We start from the raw sequence: 12,138 nt of genomic DNA, 5'->3' as shown, positions 1-12,138 counted from the left end.
ACATGGAATTTAACGGTTTAAACATAAAGGGTTTTTGGAAAAAGTCTTTTGGAAAGCGGTATCTCTTATGTCTGCATTCATAGATTAAGGTAAAAGTGAAAAAGCACAGAAACTCTGACTTACTTTTCTTAAATCAGGAAGTAACGCTATGCTCCTTTGGCTAGACTACAGCTATGTCAAATCATAGAAATATTTCTGTGATCATGTGTTTTATGGTTAGGCTATTTTCAGCAGAGCTATTCCTATCATTGTTAAACACTCGATTAAATCATCTGGTTCCAATATGAAGAAGTCTGTTCTTCATTGGAACAAATTTTCGACCTGTAGAAATACTCTGTTTTAAACATAAGCTTAAACATAAATAGATATGTTTAAACATAACTTTCTCAAAAATTGCAATTATAGAAGACTGGACTTACTTCCATATATTGAGATTCGCTTAGGGCAGTAGATTGTCACTGTGTTGCTGGAATAATTGACATGCATATAAATCTTATATTTTTCAGGTCCGTACATTGAGATTCACTTAGGGTAATAGATTGTCAATGTGTTGCTGAATAATTGACATGCATATAAATCTTATATTTTTCAGATAATTTAGGTACTTATATATATAAGCTTGAGATTACCATTATCAAACACAACTGGAATACGAATGTCTTAGTTTTTCTGGTAGACCAAAGTACTGTTATTCTTTGTTCTGTGTTTTTCCGTAATGAAGAGAAATGCATGTGATTTTGCAGAATTGCTGCATTCTTTGAACTCTTTCCAGTAGAGTTGTAATAATAAATACACATAAAACGAGTATGTTAGTGCCTACACAGTGCCGGAGCAATAGAAATATACAGTCTTTGGGAGCTTATGTCCTAATGACAGAATCCCATCAACATTATTTAAACCTAAGAAGGTAAAGTGTTTGAAGCAAAATAAACTCTCAGTGAAGTTTGAAGGAGAACAAAAGGGATGATGTGAGGAGACTGTCCATGCTGAAATCTCTGGTAGAAGGTGTAATCAACTGAGAGAGAATTCTAGCTTATCTAGTCTACAATGTTTAATTAACTACAGAAAGTGATAATTATTGCTATCATCAATTACAAGGATTGTTGATGGTAGAAGAGCTTGAAGTCTTAGATTTCCATTTAACTTAGCAAATATTTGTTGAATGTCTGTACATGCTGGTTGCTGTACTGGGGGTATTAACAAAGTCCTCCCCTCCAGGAGCTTATAGTCTAGTGGAGGGAACAGATTTATAAATGCTTAATTTGTTACCTGTTTTAGTACAAGGTTCTACAAAAAAGCTACAGGAGCAGAGAAAAAGTTGGGACTGTTTATCCCTAGAGGAGTGAAAGCCTGGGTCTTCAAGGATGAATACAGAGAAGGGAAGGATGTATTAGGGACTCCCTGCATGATATTTGTGGCCAAGGAGATTTTGAAATTTATCAGCAAGATTATGAACAAATGAAAATATAAATTTAAGTGGCCAACAAGGCAGAATACGTTGTTTCTATTTATGTTTGTTATAAACTCTGAAGTTTTCTACTTCCTAACTTTTAAAAAGTTTATTTACACTGTCATATCTCTTAAATTAAAGGAACAGATAAAAGTAGGAAATTAGTATATGAAGATCCCATATGACCTTTGATAAACCTGAGAGTAGTAGATAACTTCAAGGTTCCCAGTTTAGGAAGATAATGGCCTCTGTGAAGATTAAGAAGGTTGAATTATATAACATGAATCCATTATTAATGAAAACTTTCTAAAAGATTAAATCCATCTTTTACTTGGAAAGTAATAAATTCTCATTTAAAGTTAGAGAGTACATATTAATTTAATCCAAATTAGTATAATGCTTTAATTAAGAGAATTTTGTTTGTTCTTAATAGCATTAACTTTCTCATAATGTTAATTTATTTAGAAAGGGGAGGGTTGTTTCTACTGTTTTCCCCAAAATGTTCATGAGTATTAGTCTCCCATAAAATAGAAACTGCTTCTCATCTGCTTTGAACCTTCCAATATTCCCAGGTCATGGGATCACTGATTTGTGAGGCGCAGTAAAACCATGTCATATGAAAAGAAGCAGACCAGGAGCCAAAGATAACAGAGCTATGTAGACTCTCAGTGGCTAGTGAAGATTTTGTTTTACAAAATTGTGTCCGTGTTTGGTCAGTAAAGCTAAGGCAGAAGGGTGAATGGCAGAACGTTACTTTAAAGGCATTAGAGAACATGCCAGAGGAAAGCGTTTTGAGTGCAAACATTCCAAATGGGGAAGTAGTACAGGATCAGCATAGAGCCGGCCAGACGTAGCCTGCGTTTCCCATCTATGGATGCCAGCAGACAGGCAGCGTCATTGCTGCTCGAGTGTTTACTGCTGTGAAAACACTGCTGCTACCAGAAAGCTTCATTCCCTTCCTCTTTCTCTTCTCTCTTTTTCTCCCTCTTCCTCCCTCCCTTCCTCACGGATTTTCCCCCTCCCTTCATTCCAGCCTTCTTTTTCCCTTTTGAGGGTCCACATGAACTTTGGTTTAAAAAGACTCATTCCAGTCTTTTATAACCAAGCCTAGAACGCAATCAAATATGTAAAAACAAATTTGAATGCTTCATCTATTTCATTTGAAAGGCTGGGGGAAGGGCGTATTTTAGGGGAAACAGATTAAACCAAGAAAAATGACTGTGGCTGACTTTTTTAGTGTTGTTAGACCACAGATTCCTCATTAGTGAAATAGGTTATTGAACTGCATGCCTCTTACTTGACTTCTGGCTCTAAAATTTCATGGTTCTGGTTTTCTGAGTTTTAAAATATCTTGGGATCTTTCAAAAGCATAGTAGCTGTGTGTGCATGTGTGGTACCATATGCTAGGAACTAGTCATCATCAATGTGGTCAAATTTATTAAAGCTTGATATGGATAAATGGTACAGTAAATCAAGAAATATTATATTTGAATGAAGCCTCAAAAACAAGTGTTTACACAAATACATGATTAGATGTTCTCTATCCTTACATTGAAAATATTATTCTACTCATTTGAGAAAGACTTCATGAAAGGAGTGGAGTTTGAAGGAATTTTTAAATTTTTGGTTTATCCTTAGATGCCCAGAAGAGGTTTGTGTAACTTTAACACTACCGTGTTTTCATGGCTTTCCAGATAGAAAGAGGGAACTTAAATGCTTTCCTTGCTGAATACTAAGAAAAACTTATTTCCCTACCAGTTTTAGAAGAATTAATGAAATTATGTTAGAAAGAGCATTACCAAATCAGATGTCCTGCCTATTTAAATTTTACCCATGTAATTATGTGTTTATCGTCCACTTCCTAATTGAATGGATATATATATTCTTTAAAAAATTTGCACAAACATTATCACAGGTCCTAATTAGACGAATACAAGCTACCATTCATGATTTGGAGTTATGGTATTTTGGATAAAATATAAAACAAATTATAAATATCTTAAAAGAACAGATTGAATAGAAATATGTATTAGGAACATAAACAAGATGAGGTAAATCCCCAAAGAACATGCAAAATGAACTAATGCACCATGCTAATAAGAATCAAAGGGTTACAAATGAAAATGTGCATGTGAGTGACACTGATATTGCCTTTAATGGCCCCTTAACTAACCGCTTAAAATTTGACCAGCTTTTGATTTTTCCATTGAAGAAATTTAAGAAAGAAAATATCACTATTGAATATAATCAGCTTGCTCTCTGCCTTGTCTTTGTGGACCTACAAAATCCAGACATAAAGTCTAATATGGAAATTTTGATCTCCATGATCTTTCTGACAGAATTAAAAGGAGAGTAGAAGATTGAGCTGTGTGGCATCGCTTGTTGTCTCAAATATCACTTTTTATCAGTTGAGAATTTCCAAGAATGGCATAAACCAGGATAGTGCAGTTATAGGCAAAATTTCATAACAGTGTATGGTAAATCCTGATTAAATGTGGAGAGATGAGTTCCTACAGTGAAGAAGTCACATTCTAGGTAGCATTAGAATATTTAGAGTAAATTTTAATATGTTCTTCCTACTCTTTATTTCGCTTTAGGGTTTCTTACCTCCAGGAGAGATGTAGAAACAGTTGAGTTGAGCTTCATGCACCAAAGTACCCTTAAATTTGACCTCCGTATCAGCAGACAGGTGGCTGGGAAGCGGCTGGTATGCAGGTGTACCAGGCTGAACAAATGCTCGAAGCATTGTGAATTTCCAGATGTATATTGGTCGATTTTTAAAACTAAATAATTATCCTGCTCATGAGCTTTTGTAATTTTTTAAAACCCAGAAGCCATTCCCGCAGTAACATTTCAGTGCCACAGAAATTTACATGGCCATATCACATCGCTGCAAGTTTAGGTTACAGTAATTTAAGTTTTAGAATTCTAAAAAACAAAACAAAACACACAAAAAAACACCTTCTTGCTTGATTCTTTTCAACCTTATATTTTCTGTCTTCCCTGCTCTGCTCTCTGCCTATGTACGGGTGGGCCTCTCACCCAGTGGCTTTACGGGAAAACTTGGATTGAAATGTGAACTTCATGGTTTCTGTCAGCCTGTCAGCTCATCACCTCCCTAAGGCATGATGATCTCTGGTTTTTATATATCCCCACAGACTGCTTTGATTGACCCTCTTGTGTGAAAGAGTGATAGGTTTGTCCAGGGGTTGGTAGACCTTAGAGCTAAGAGGCAGGAAACTTCAGCTGGAATGTGTACTTTAATGGAATTCACAGCCTCTTTCCCAGGGGAATGCAGCTCAAGTTTCAAAACTATTTTAGGGAGAAGAAAGTTAGGCCCAGTTTTACATTTTATCTTGGTGCCACTTTTCAGTAACCGGAACTCTTGGTTAATGTTTTCCTCCCCCCTCTTGGCTATTTAAATTTTCTATCCAGACTAAACTGGGATCAAAAGAGTTATCTCAAAATATCCCATTTTAATTTTTAAAGCCCTGCTGCTTTAGAGATAAATGGTTGGGACCTAAAGAAGTATTCACAATGTGTTAAATAATTACTGCGAACCCAATCTTTCCTTCATTTAGTTTTGACATTTGAGAGATGTTCCATACCATTTTCCCTCCCTAAATCTGCATTTCAGTTATCTCCTGGTAGTGACAGTGTCAAACTGCTCTTCTATTTGTATCAGCAGTTTCCTTGGCATCCCACCCTATGAAAACCTAATTCCTTATGTCAGATGCCACAAATGTATAACATCAAACAAAAGACACCCATAGTATTTCTACTAAGAGAGCCTACTCATGAGACAACAATGGCCGGTTTTGCCTCTGCCATTGGACCTTGGGTTTCTGAGTTATGCTCTGTTTTTCTCTCTTACTGCCACCTTTCTCGTTTGATAGTTTTGGAAAAGCCAGTCTTCAAGGAAAGAAAACTTACACTGTAGCTAAAACAATAGACCAGGCTCCTAGTTTTGTAACTAAGGTTGGAAGTCACCAAGACACACAAACATATTCAGATTGATTTATTCAGTGGTTGAATGTCAGTGATCCAATCTGCTTTGACTTCAAGAACGTGAGGGTAGGCAGATTAGTGTAGGAATCTGTGTAGGGAATCAGAGTAGGGAATTACTGTTGATGGACTGAAAGCAAACTTGAATACGAAGTTTCAAGATACACATTTAGTAATCTGAAGATGAAAGAATTTTGTTTTGATGTAAAAGCTTTCATAGCACATGGACTTCAGAACTCAGATGTTCTTTAAAAAAAAAAAAGTCAGTATACCAAGGAGGAAAATATGTATATATTTCCATCTAAGAGGTAAAATGGTCCCGTTCAAGAAAAAGCTGGATTTTTTTTTCCCTCACTTCCCCTCCCCACTGCCCAGCCTTCACATGCAGGTAGGTAAGATAAAATATTTCTGGTACACTGATAATTGCAAAACAAAGTTGAAAGCCCTATTACCACCTTTTGCCAAGTTAGTAATTCAGATTCATAGGTTCCTCTAAGATTTCTGCTGAAAATAGCACTATAAAGACATTTCTTGTACCTTTTGATATCTGAACTATTACTGACAAGAAGCAGAAATTCCATGCCCAGATACTGGTCAGGTAAGAGGGGAAAAAACATGTAGTTAGACTATCACAGCTGGTTTTTGTTTGTTTGTTTGTTTGTTTGTTTTTGTTTTTTGAGACGGAGTCTCTCTCTGCCACCAGGCTGGAGTGCAGTGGTACGATCTTGGCTCACTTCAACCTCCGCTTCCTGGGTCCAAGCTATTCTCCTGCCTCAGCTTCCTGAGTAGCTGGGATTACAGGCATGTACCACCACGCCCAGCTAATTTTTGTATTTTTAGTAGAGACGGGTTTCACCATGTTGCCCAGGATGGTCTCGACCGCCTGACCCCGTGATCCCCCCACCTCCACCTCCCAAAGTGCTGGGATTACAGGCTTGAGCCACCCTGCCCAGGCTTATCACAGCTGTTTTAACAGCAAAAGACTATTAATATAATTACATGTTTGGAAAGTTTGAATTTAAAGATTTTTCCCTTTTAAAAACATGTTTTGTCAGTTTTCATTGCCCCATCATAATATTGTTGCTATTTTCAGTGAAGATTTTTTAAATGTGTGTGTAGTTAATGCATTACTTACATGATTAATGCCATCAGATCCTCAACTAGATATTTATAAATGTCTTTTGGAGCTGTTTCAGCCTTTGCTATAAAAATGATATAGATAAGCGCATATAAAATATACTACTTATTTGAACATTATTAAATGAATCAATAGCAGCTATATTATGTCACAGTTTCTTTCATTACTAAATGATGAAATCATAGTCATATCTAATCTTTGAGCAGTTTTAAATTTTCTGTACAGACATTTTGAAGCCAGAGATCTGTTAAATTTTATTTTTTCCCGTGGCCTATCCCTAACTTATAGCTTACAAAAGCCAGTTTTTCAGTTAACATGTTCCTGAGAAGAGAAGAAGGGGAAGGAGGCTTCTAGGCATAATTTGAGTATCAGGCTTCTGAATATTTAAAAATAAAGATGAAATGTTTTTATGAAATGTGCAAATGGAGTGTAGAAACAATGATATCTTGAAGCCAGGAAGTTTAGAAATTCTGACTTCATTTTCAGTTCTGTAGTCATTTGTTTAGGAAGATTTTACCAAATGCCTAATGTGTTCAGGTGCTATATTTTTAAGGAGAACACAGTTTATTCAATATGTGTATCTATGTGTGGGTGTGTGTCTTTGCACAAAACCACCACAGATTTCTCTGTGGACTTAACATTTTGAGGCCGTTTTTTTGTTTTTTGTTTTGTTTTGTTTTGTTTTTGAGACAGAGTTTCACTCTTTTCACCCAGGCTGGAGTGCAATGGCACGATCTTCGCTCACTGCAACCTCCACCTCCCAGGTTCAAGCGATTCTCCTGCTTCTGCATCCTGAGTAGCTGGGATTACAGGCACCCACCATTACGCCTGGCTAATTCTTTATTGTATTTTTAGTAGAGATGGGTTTCACCATGTTGGCCAGGCTAGTCTTGAATTCCTGACTTAGGTGATCCCAAAGTACTGGGATAACAAGTATGAGCCACTGTGCACCTGGCTCAATGCTGTATTTTTGAGCTTTAACCCCAATGATTGCTTTTATTTATTCAATAACTATCGAATAAATCAATTCAATACATAGATTATCATGTATTTAAGATGGAAAAGGCAATTTTGTTCTATTTTGTAGTTTTGAAGATGCTCATAATTTGTTTGATGTGTTTTTTTCAGTGTCCATCTATGGAATTTGGTTTTATGATAAGGAAGAATGCCAAAGAATTGCAGAGCTTATGAAAAAGTAAGTGCTAAAGGGCTAAATATTTTTCAGGACCTGGTGCTTTCATTTGTATTTCTACAAATGTATGTATATAACTATACTATAATCTTAACAGAATGTATCTCCCACAGCAATTCTTTTCACAGTGGTTAGGCAGACATTTAGTATTAATTAATAAATGAGAAGTAGACACAAGAAACAACTTGCCACATTTTTACTAGGTAATATTTATCATCTGGAATGACTCATATTTTCCTGTCCCTGTGAAATATATATGAATTGTTCCAGATGGCAGTTTTCTTTAATATTTTCATTTATAAATTAGCAGTTCTTTGCTTTGAAAAGTTATCAACATGCCTGTTAGTAAAAAGAACATTCAGAGCCATCCTAAAAGTCTGCTCAGGATTCTGTAAAATCTTTCATTTCCTTCCTCCCCGAAATGCTTTCCTTTAACTGTTATCCATGTTTGTGGGAGCTCAGAATTTCCTCCCATGTCTCAGACACTGAGTACTTAGGATAGTCTTTATTTTTAAACTTCTTAGAAATTGCTGAGTTACTATTAGCTTAGTAATCACTCATCCATCTCTCTCTTCCTTGTTACTAGTCTCTTTCTTTTTTTTTTTTCTTGAGATGGAATCTTGCTCTGTCACCCAGGCTGGAGTGCAATGGCACAATCTCTGCTCACTGCCATCTCTGCCTCCTGGGTTCAAGCGATTCTCCTGCCTCAGCCTCCCGAGTAGCTGGGATTACAGGTGTGCACCACCATGCCTGGTTAATTTTTTGTGTTTTTAGTAGAGAGGGAGTTTCACCATGTTGGCCAGGCTGGTCTCCAACTCCTGACCTTGTAATCCGCCTACCTCGGCCTCCCAAATTACTGGGATAACAGGTGTGAACCACCACACCCAGCCTCATCTCTTTCTTTTAATCTCATGATACCTTGTGATTTGTCCCATTCTGCATTTTGGGAAACTTTAAAATTGCTGTTTGTCTTTCCCACTCTTGGCTTCCCTGATTGCATTGAAAGGGGAGGGCTTGCTCTCTGCTCTGCAACTGGTTGACTGATCAATTCTTGAGCCGAAGGTCTGCTCATGGTGAGGCAGTTATTTCCCTGCCATTTATGGGGATGGGTAAGAGCCTCAGAGTGAGAAGAGTTTCCTGCACAGCCTGTGACTGGACGCAAGCACATAGGATGGCTGCTACCACATGGATCTAACACTGCAGCTCTGTGTGCAAAAGAATCATTCCCCACTTTTAAATCCAGGAGCAATGAAATGACTAGAAAGTGACCTCATGGAAAGGAAAAACAGGGAGCACCTTTTAAGAAATAAGATAGATTCCTGAAAGTCTAGCTAGAGATAGCTAATTTTAGGTAAGTAGCTCAAGGTGCAGATGGTGATTAAGTGTATTCAAACCGATGTATACCACCGTAACAGCTAGTTCCTAGAACAGTCATGTTACTGTAACTTGTGCAGCAGATAATAATAGTAAGATTTCATACAGATTAAAAAATACCCTGTAGCTCAGCCAAGAGGCCATGTTAAAGTTGTCAGCATTCTGCAATAATTACCCAACAGCTCGGGCAGGAAATTGATGATTTACTAGCCGTAAGCAGCTGATTTGTGTGGATTCAGACCCCCTCCCCAGTTAGAATTAAGTCTCTCAGTAAGTTCTCAGATCTTTGTTACCATAAACTTCATGGCAGTAATAAGAATGTTAGCTGAAAGTCACAGCACATAAAGGGAATGTGTATTTTGCTAGGTGATAGGAACAATCTGGTCTCTCTTCTGTATTGGTTTTCAGGCAACAGAACTCAATGCTCTAAGTGCTTTTTTAAATGGCCCCTCTTCTCAGGGTTAGAATGGAATCTTTACCATGTTTTGAAACTGCCAGAGAACTACAGGATTTGAGTTGCTAGAATCAACCTTGCTTTGACTTCAAGGCTTATGTAAAGTGGGGGGTACTTTCCTCATTATTTCAGAACTCTAAATTGGGTTTCCTTAGCAACTAATGAGAGCATCCTTCCGAATGTACTATGTGAGGAGTTGGCAGACTCTTCTGAAAGGGATCAGAGAGTGAGTATTTTAGGCTTTGTAGTCCATAGGATTTCTGTTCCAACTGTGGAATTCCGCCTTTGTAATGCGAAAGCAGCCATAAACAATACGTAAACAAATGAGCATGGCTGTGTTGAGCATGGCTGTGTTTGTGACCTTCTTTACAAAAACAGGTGGTGGGCTGGAATTGGCTTGCAGGTTTGCTGACTCCCACCCTAGATTCACCTATGTAGTCAGTGAATTCAGGACCTCAACTCTCATTTTTCTCCTTTAAATTCCTAAGCAGCCTTATGTCTAATGTGGTTGTAACAGAATGAAGATGACTAGGTGAGAACTGGGATGGTTTTCAACACTGTTTGTATTAAATTGGTTTTTCTTGTGTGGATGTTCCCCCGTTTTTCTAGCCTAACACAGTATGAACAGTTGAAAGCCCATCAGGGAACTGGAGCGGGAATCTCCCCAATGATCCTCAGTTCAGGAGAGGGCAAAGAGGTAGATATTTTACGAATGCTCATCAAGGCCAAAGATGAATACACAAAGGTGAGTATTTGCCCTTCCTTGTGATGCGTACACACTTCAGTTCTGCAGTGGGAATATTCTTGTTTAGAAAGAGCAGGTGCTGTGGGTCCTGTGCCTTCCACCAAAGGAAATTATATTACAAATAAAAAAATCTTTATTTGCTTTTAGTAAGCTAAAGAAAATGGTTTGCCTTTAAGTGGATTAAAAAATAGCCTGAGAAATCAATAGCCTTCGTATATACAAATAGAAGACTTACTGTAAGACCCCAATTTACAGTAGCAACAAATGTATATAAAATTCTTTGCAATAAAATTCACAAGAAATGGGCAAAACCTATATAAAGAAAATGTTTTAAAACTCCTGAAAGGCATGAAAAAAGACTTGAACAAACGGAAATATGTGCCCTGTTGTTGGATAAAAAGATTGAACATAAAGCTCTTAGTTCTCCTTAAATCTGTACCTTTAAGGTGATCACTAAATAAATACCACTGGTTTATTTTCCCCTCCCCTTCCCCTTCCCACTTCTCCCTTACTCTCTAATCCAGACAAGTTGACCATAAGGTTCATGGGAAGAAATACGCAAGAAAGAATAGCTGGGAAAATCCTGGCAAAGAAGAGTGATATTAATTAGCAGGAGCTGGAGGTGGGGGAGATGAGACGGGGGATGGAGCGAGCTCTCCCTGATTTTAAAACATTGAAGCTTAAACACTTCAAACAGTATCATGTTGTTGGTATTGATACCTAACAGCCCAATAGACCAATGGGACAGATGTAAGATTCTAAATATAAGATTAAATCCAATTGTGTATGAAATCTAGGATATGATAAAGATGATAATCTCAAGTCAGCTATTTGAGTGAATTCTTAAATAAATGGTATTGGGGCAGCTAGTAGCCATTTGGAAAAATACAAAATTGAGTCTGTACCTCATGATAACTTCCAAATGTATTAGAAATTTAAATGTAAAAAAAAAAATGATTCAGGTACCAGAAGAAAATTTGTATGGATTTCTTTATAATCTAGGAAAAGAGAAATCTTTCAGTTATGCCTAAAAACCCAAAAGCAGTTAATTAAACTACATAAAAAGAAAAATGTTTTATAAGGCTTAAATATAATGGAAGCAAATAGAAAGATACAAAAACAACTGACAAAAAAATTGTTTATACCAGAATAACAGGAAGTTATTTTATGAAGAGCTCCTAAAAATTGAGAAGTACAAAATTAACACTAGAAAAAATGGGCAAAAATAAAAATTTTTTTAAATTATAGAATTTGAAAACTAGCTGAAATAAATGTATGTAATTGAATATTGTATTATGACATAATTAGTAAAAAATTAGAGTGACTTCAAAACCTGGTGCTTGAACTGAACACTCTTTGTGGGTTATATTTTAAGGATAAAAAGAACTGCAAGAAATTATAAACTTCATTCATTGGTTTTATTGTTTATAGTAATGTTGGCATTTTAATTTTTCTACTGTTGGCATTGTAATTTTTCTACTGTTGCAGATATAATAAATAAGAAATTATATAAACATAGTTGGAACCAAAACCTTAGTGTAAGGTGAAAAAAATCAAATCCAATAAGTTAAAATTGTATAAGATTAAGTGTAAATATCAGAATTAGATCATGTTTTGTTTCATAGGTATAGAAACAAAAAATAGAGTTTCTAACTCCTGCCCTGAAAAGACAGAAATAAAAGTGACTGACTCAGTGACAATAAGCATCTATATCACCCAGATTGTTATTTCTAAATATTGCTTCTTTCTAAAAGGTATCAGGACTCTTTAAAGAAATTTC

At 36.5% G+C, this 12,138-nt stretch overlaps 2 protein-coding genes across 30 annotated transcripts in view; one reads left to right on the top strand and one right to left on the bottom strand.

The window, feature by feature from the left end:
• The window catches only part of CACNA1C (calcium voltage-gated channel subunit alpha1 C), a 709,163-nt gene extending 704,552 nt beyond the window's left edge, over positions 1 to 4,611 (bottom strand). For 9 of the 29 annotated variants that reach the window (XM_074403347.1, XM_074403355.1, XM_010345068.3 and 6 more), the window contains exon 1: positions 4,058 to 4,608. In XM_074403347.1, the coding sequence (XP_074259448.1) occupies positions 4,058 to 4,196 (139 nt within the window). In that variant the 5' untranslated portion in view covers positions 4,197 to 4,608. Of the gene's footprint in view, positions 1 to 4,057 lie in introns of all 29 variants that reach the window. The other 20 variants (XM_074403338.1, XM_074403346.1, XM_074403343.1 and 17 more) reach the window with 5 other exon arrangements.
• The window catches only part of DCP1B (decapping mRNA 1B), a 53,937-nt gene that overhangs the window by 25,662 nt on the left and 16,137 nt on the right, over positions 1 to 12,138 (top strand). The window contains exons 4-5 of the mRNA XM_003934485.4: positions 7,722 to 7,788; positions 10,223 to 10,358. Of these exons, the coding sequence (XP_003934534.1) occupies positions 7,722 to 7,788; positions 10,223 to 10,358 (203 nt within the window). The remainder of the gene's footprint in view (positions 1 to 7,721; positions 7,789 to 10,222; positions 10,359 to 12,138) is intronic.

Source organism: Saimiri boliviensis, chromosome 7, assembly GCF_048565385.1.
Source record: "Saimiri boliviensis isolate mSaiBol1 chromosome 7, mSaiBol1.pri, whole genome shotgun sequence".
NCBI lineage: Eukaryota > Metazoa > Chordata > Mammalia > Primates > Cebidae > Saimiri > Saimiri boliviensis.
This window is presented reverse-complemented; position numbering and strand designations above follow the sequence as displayed.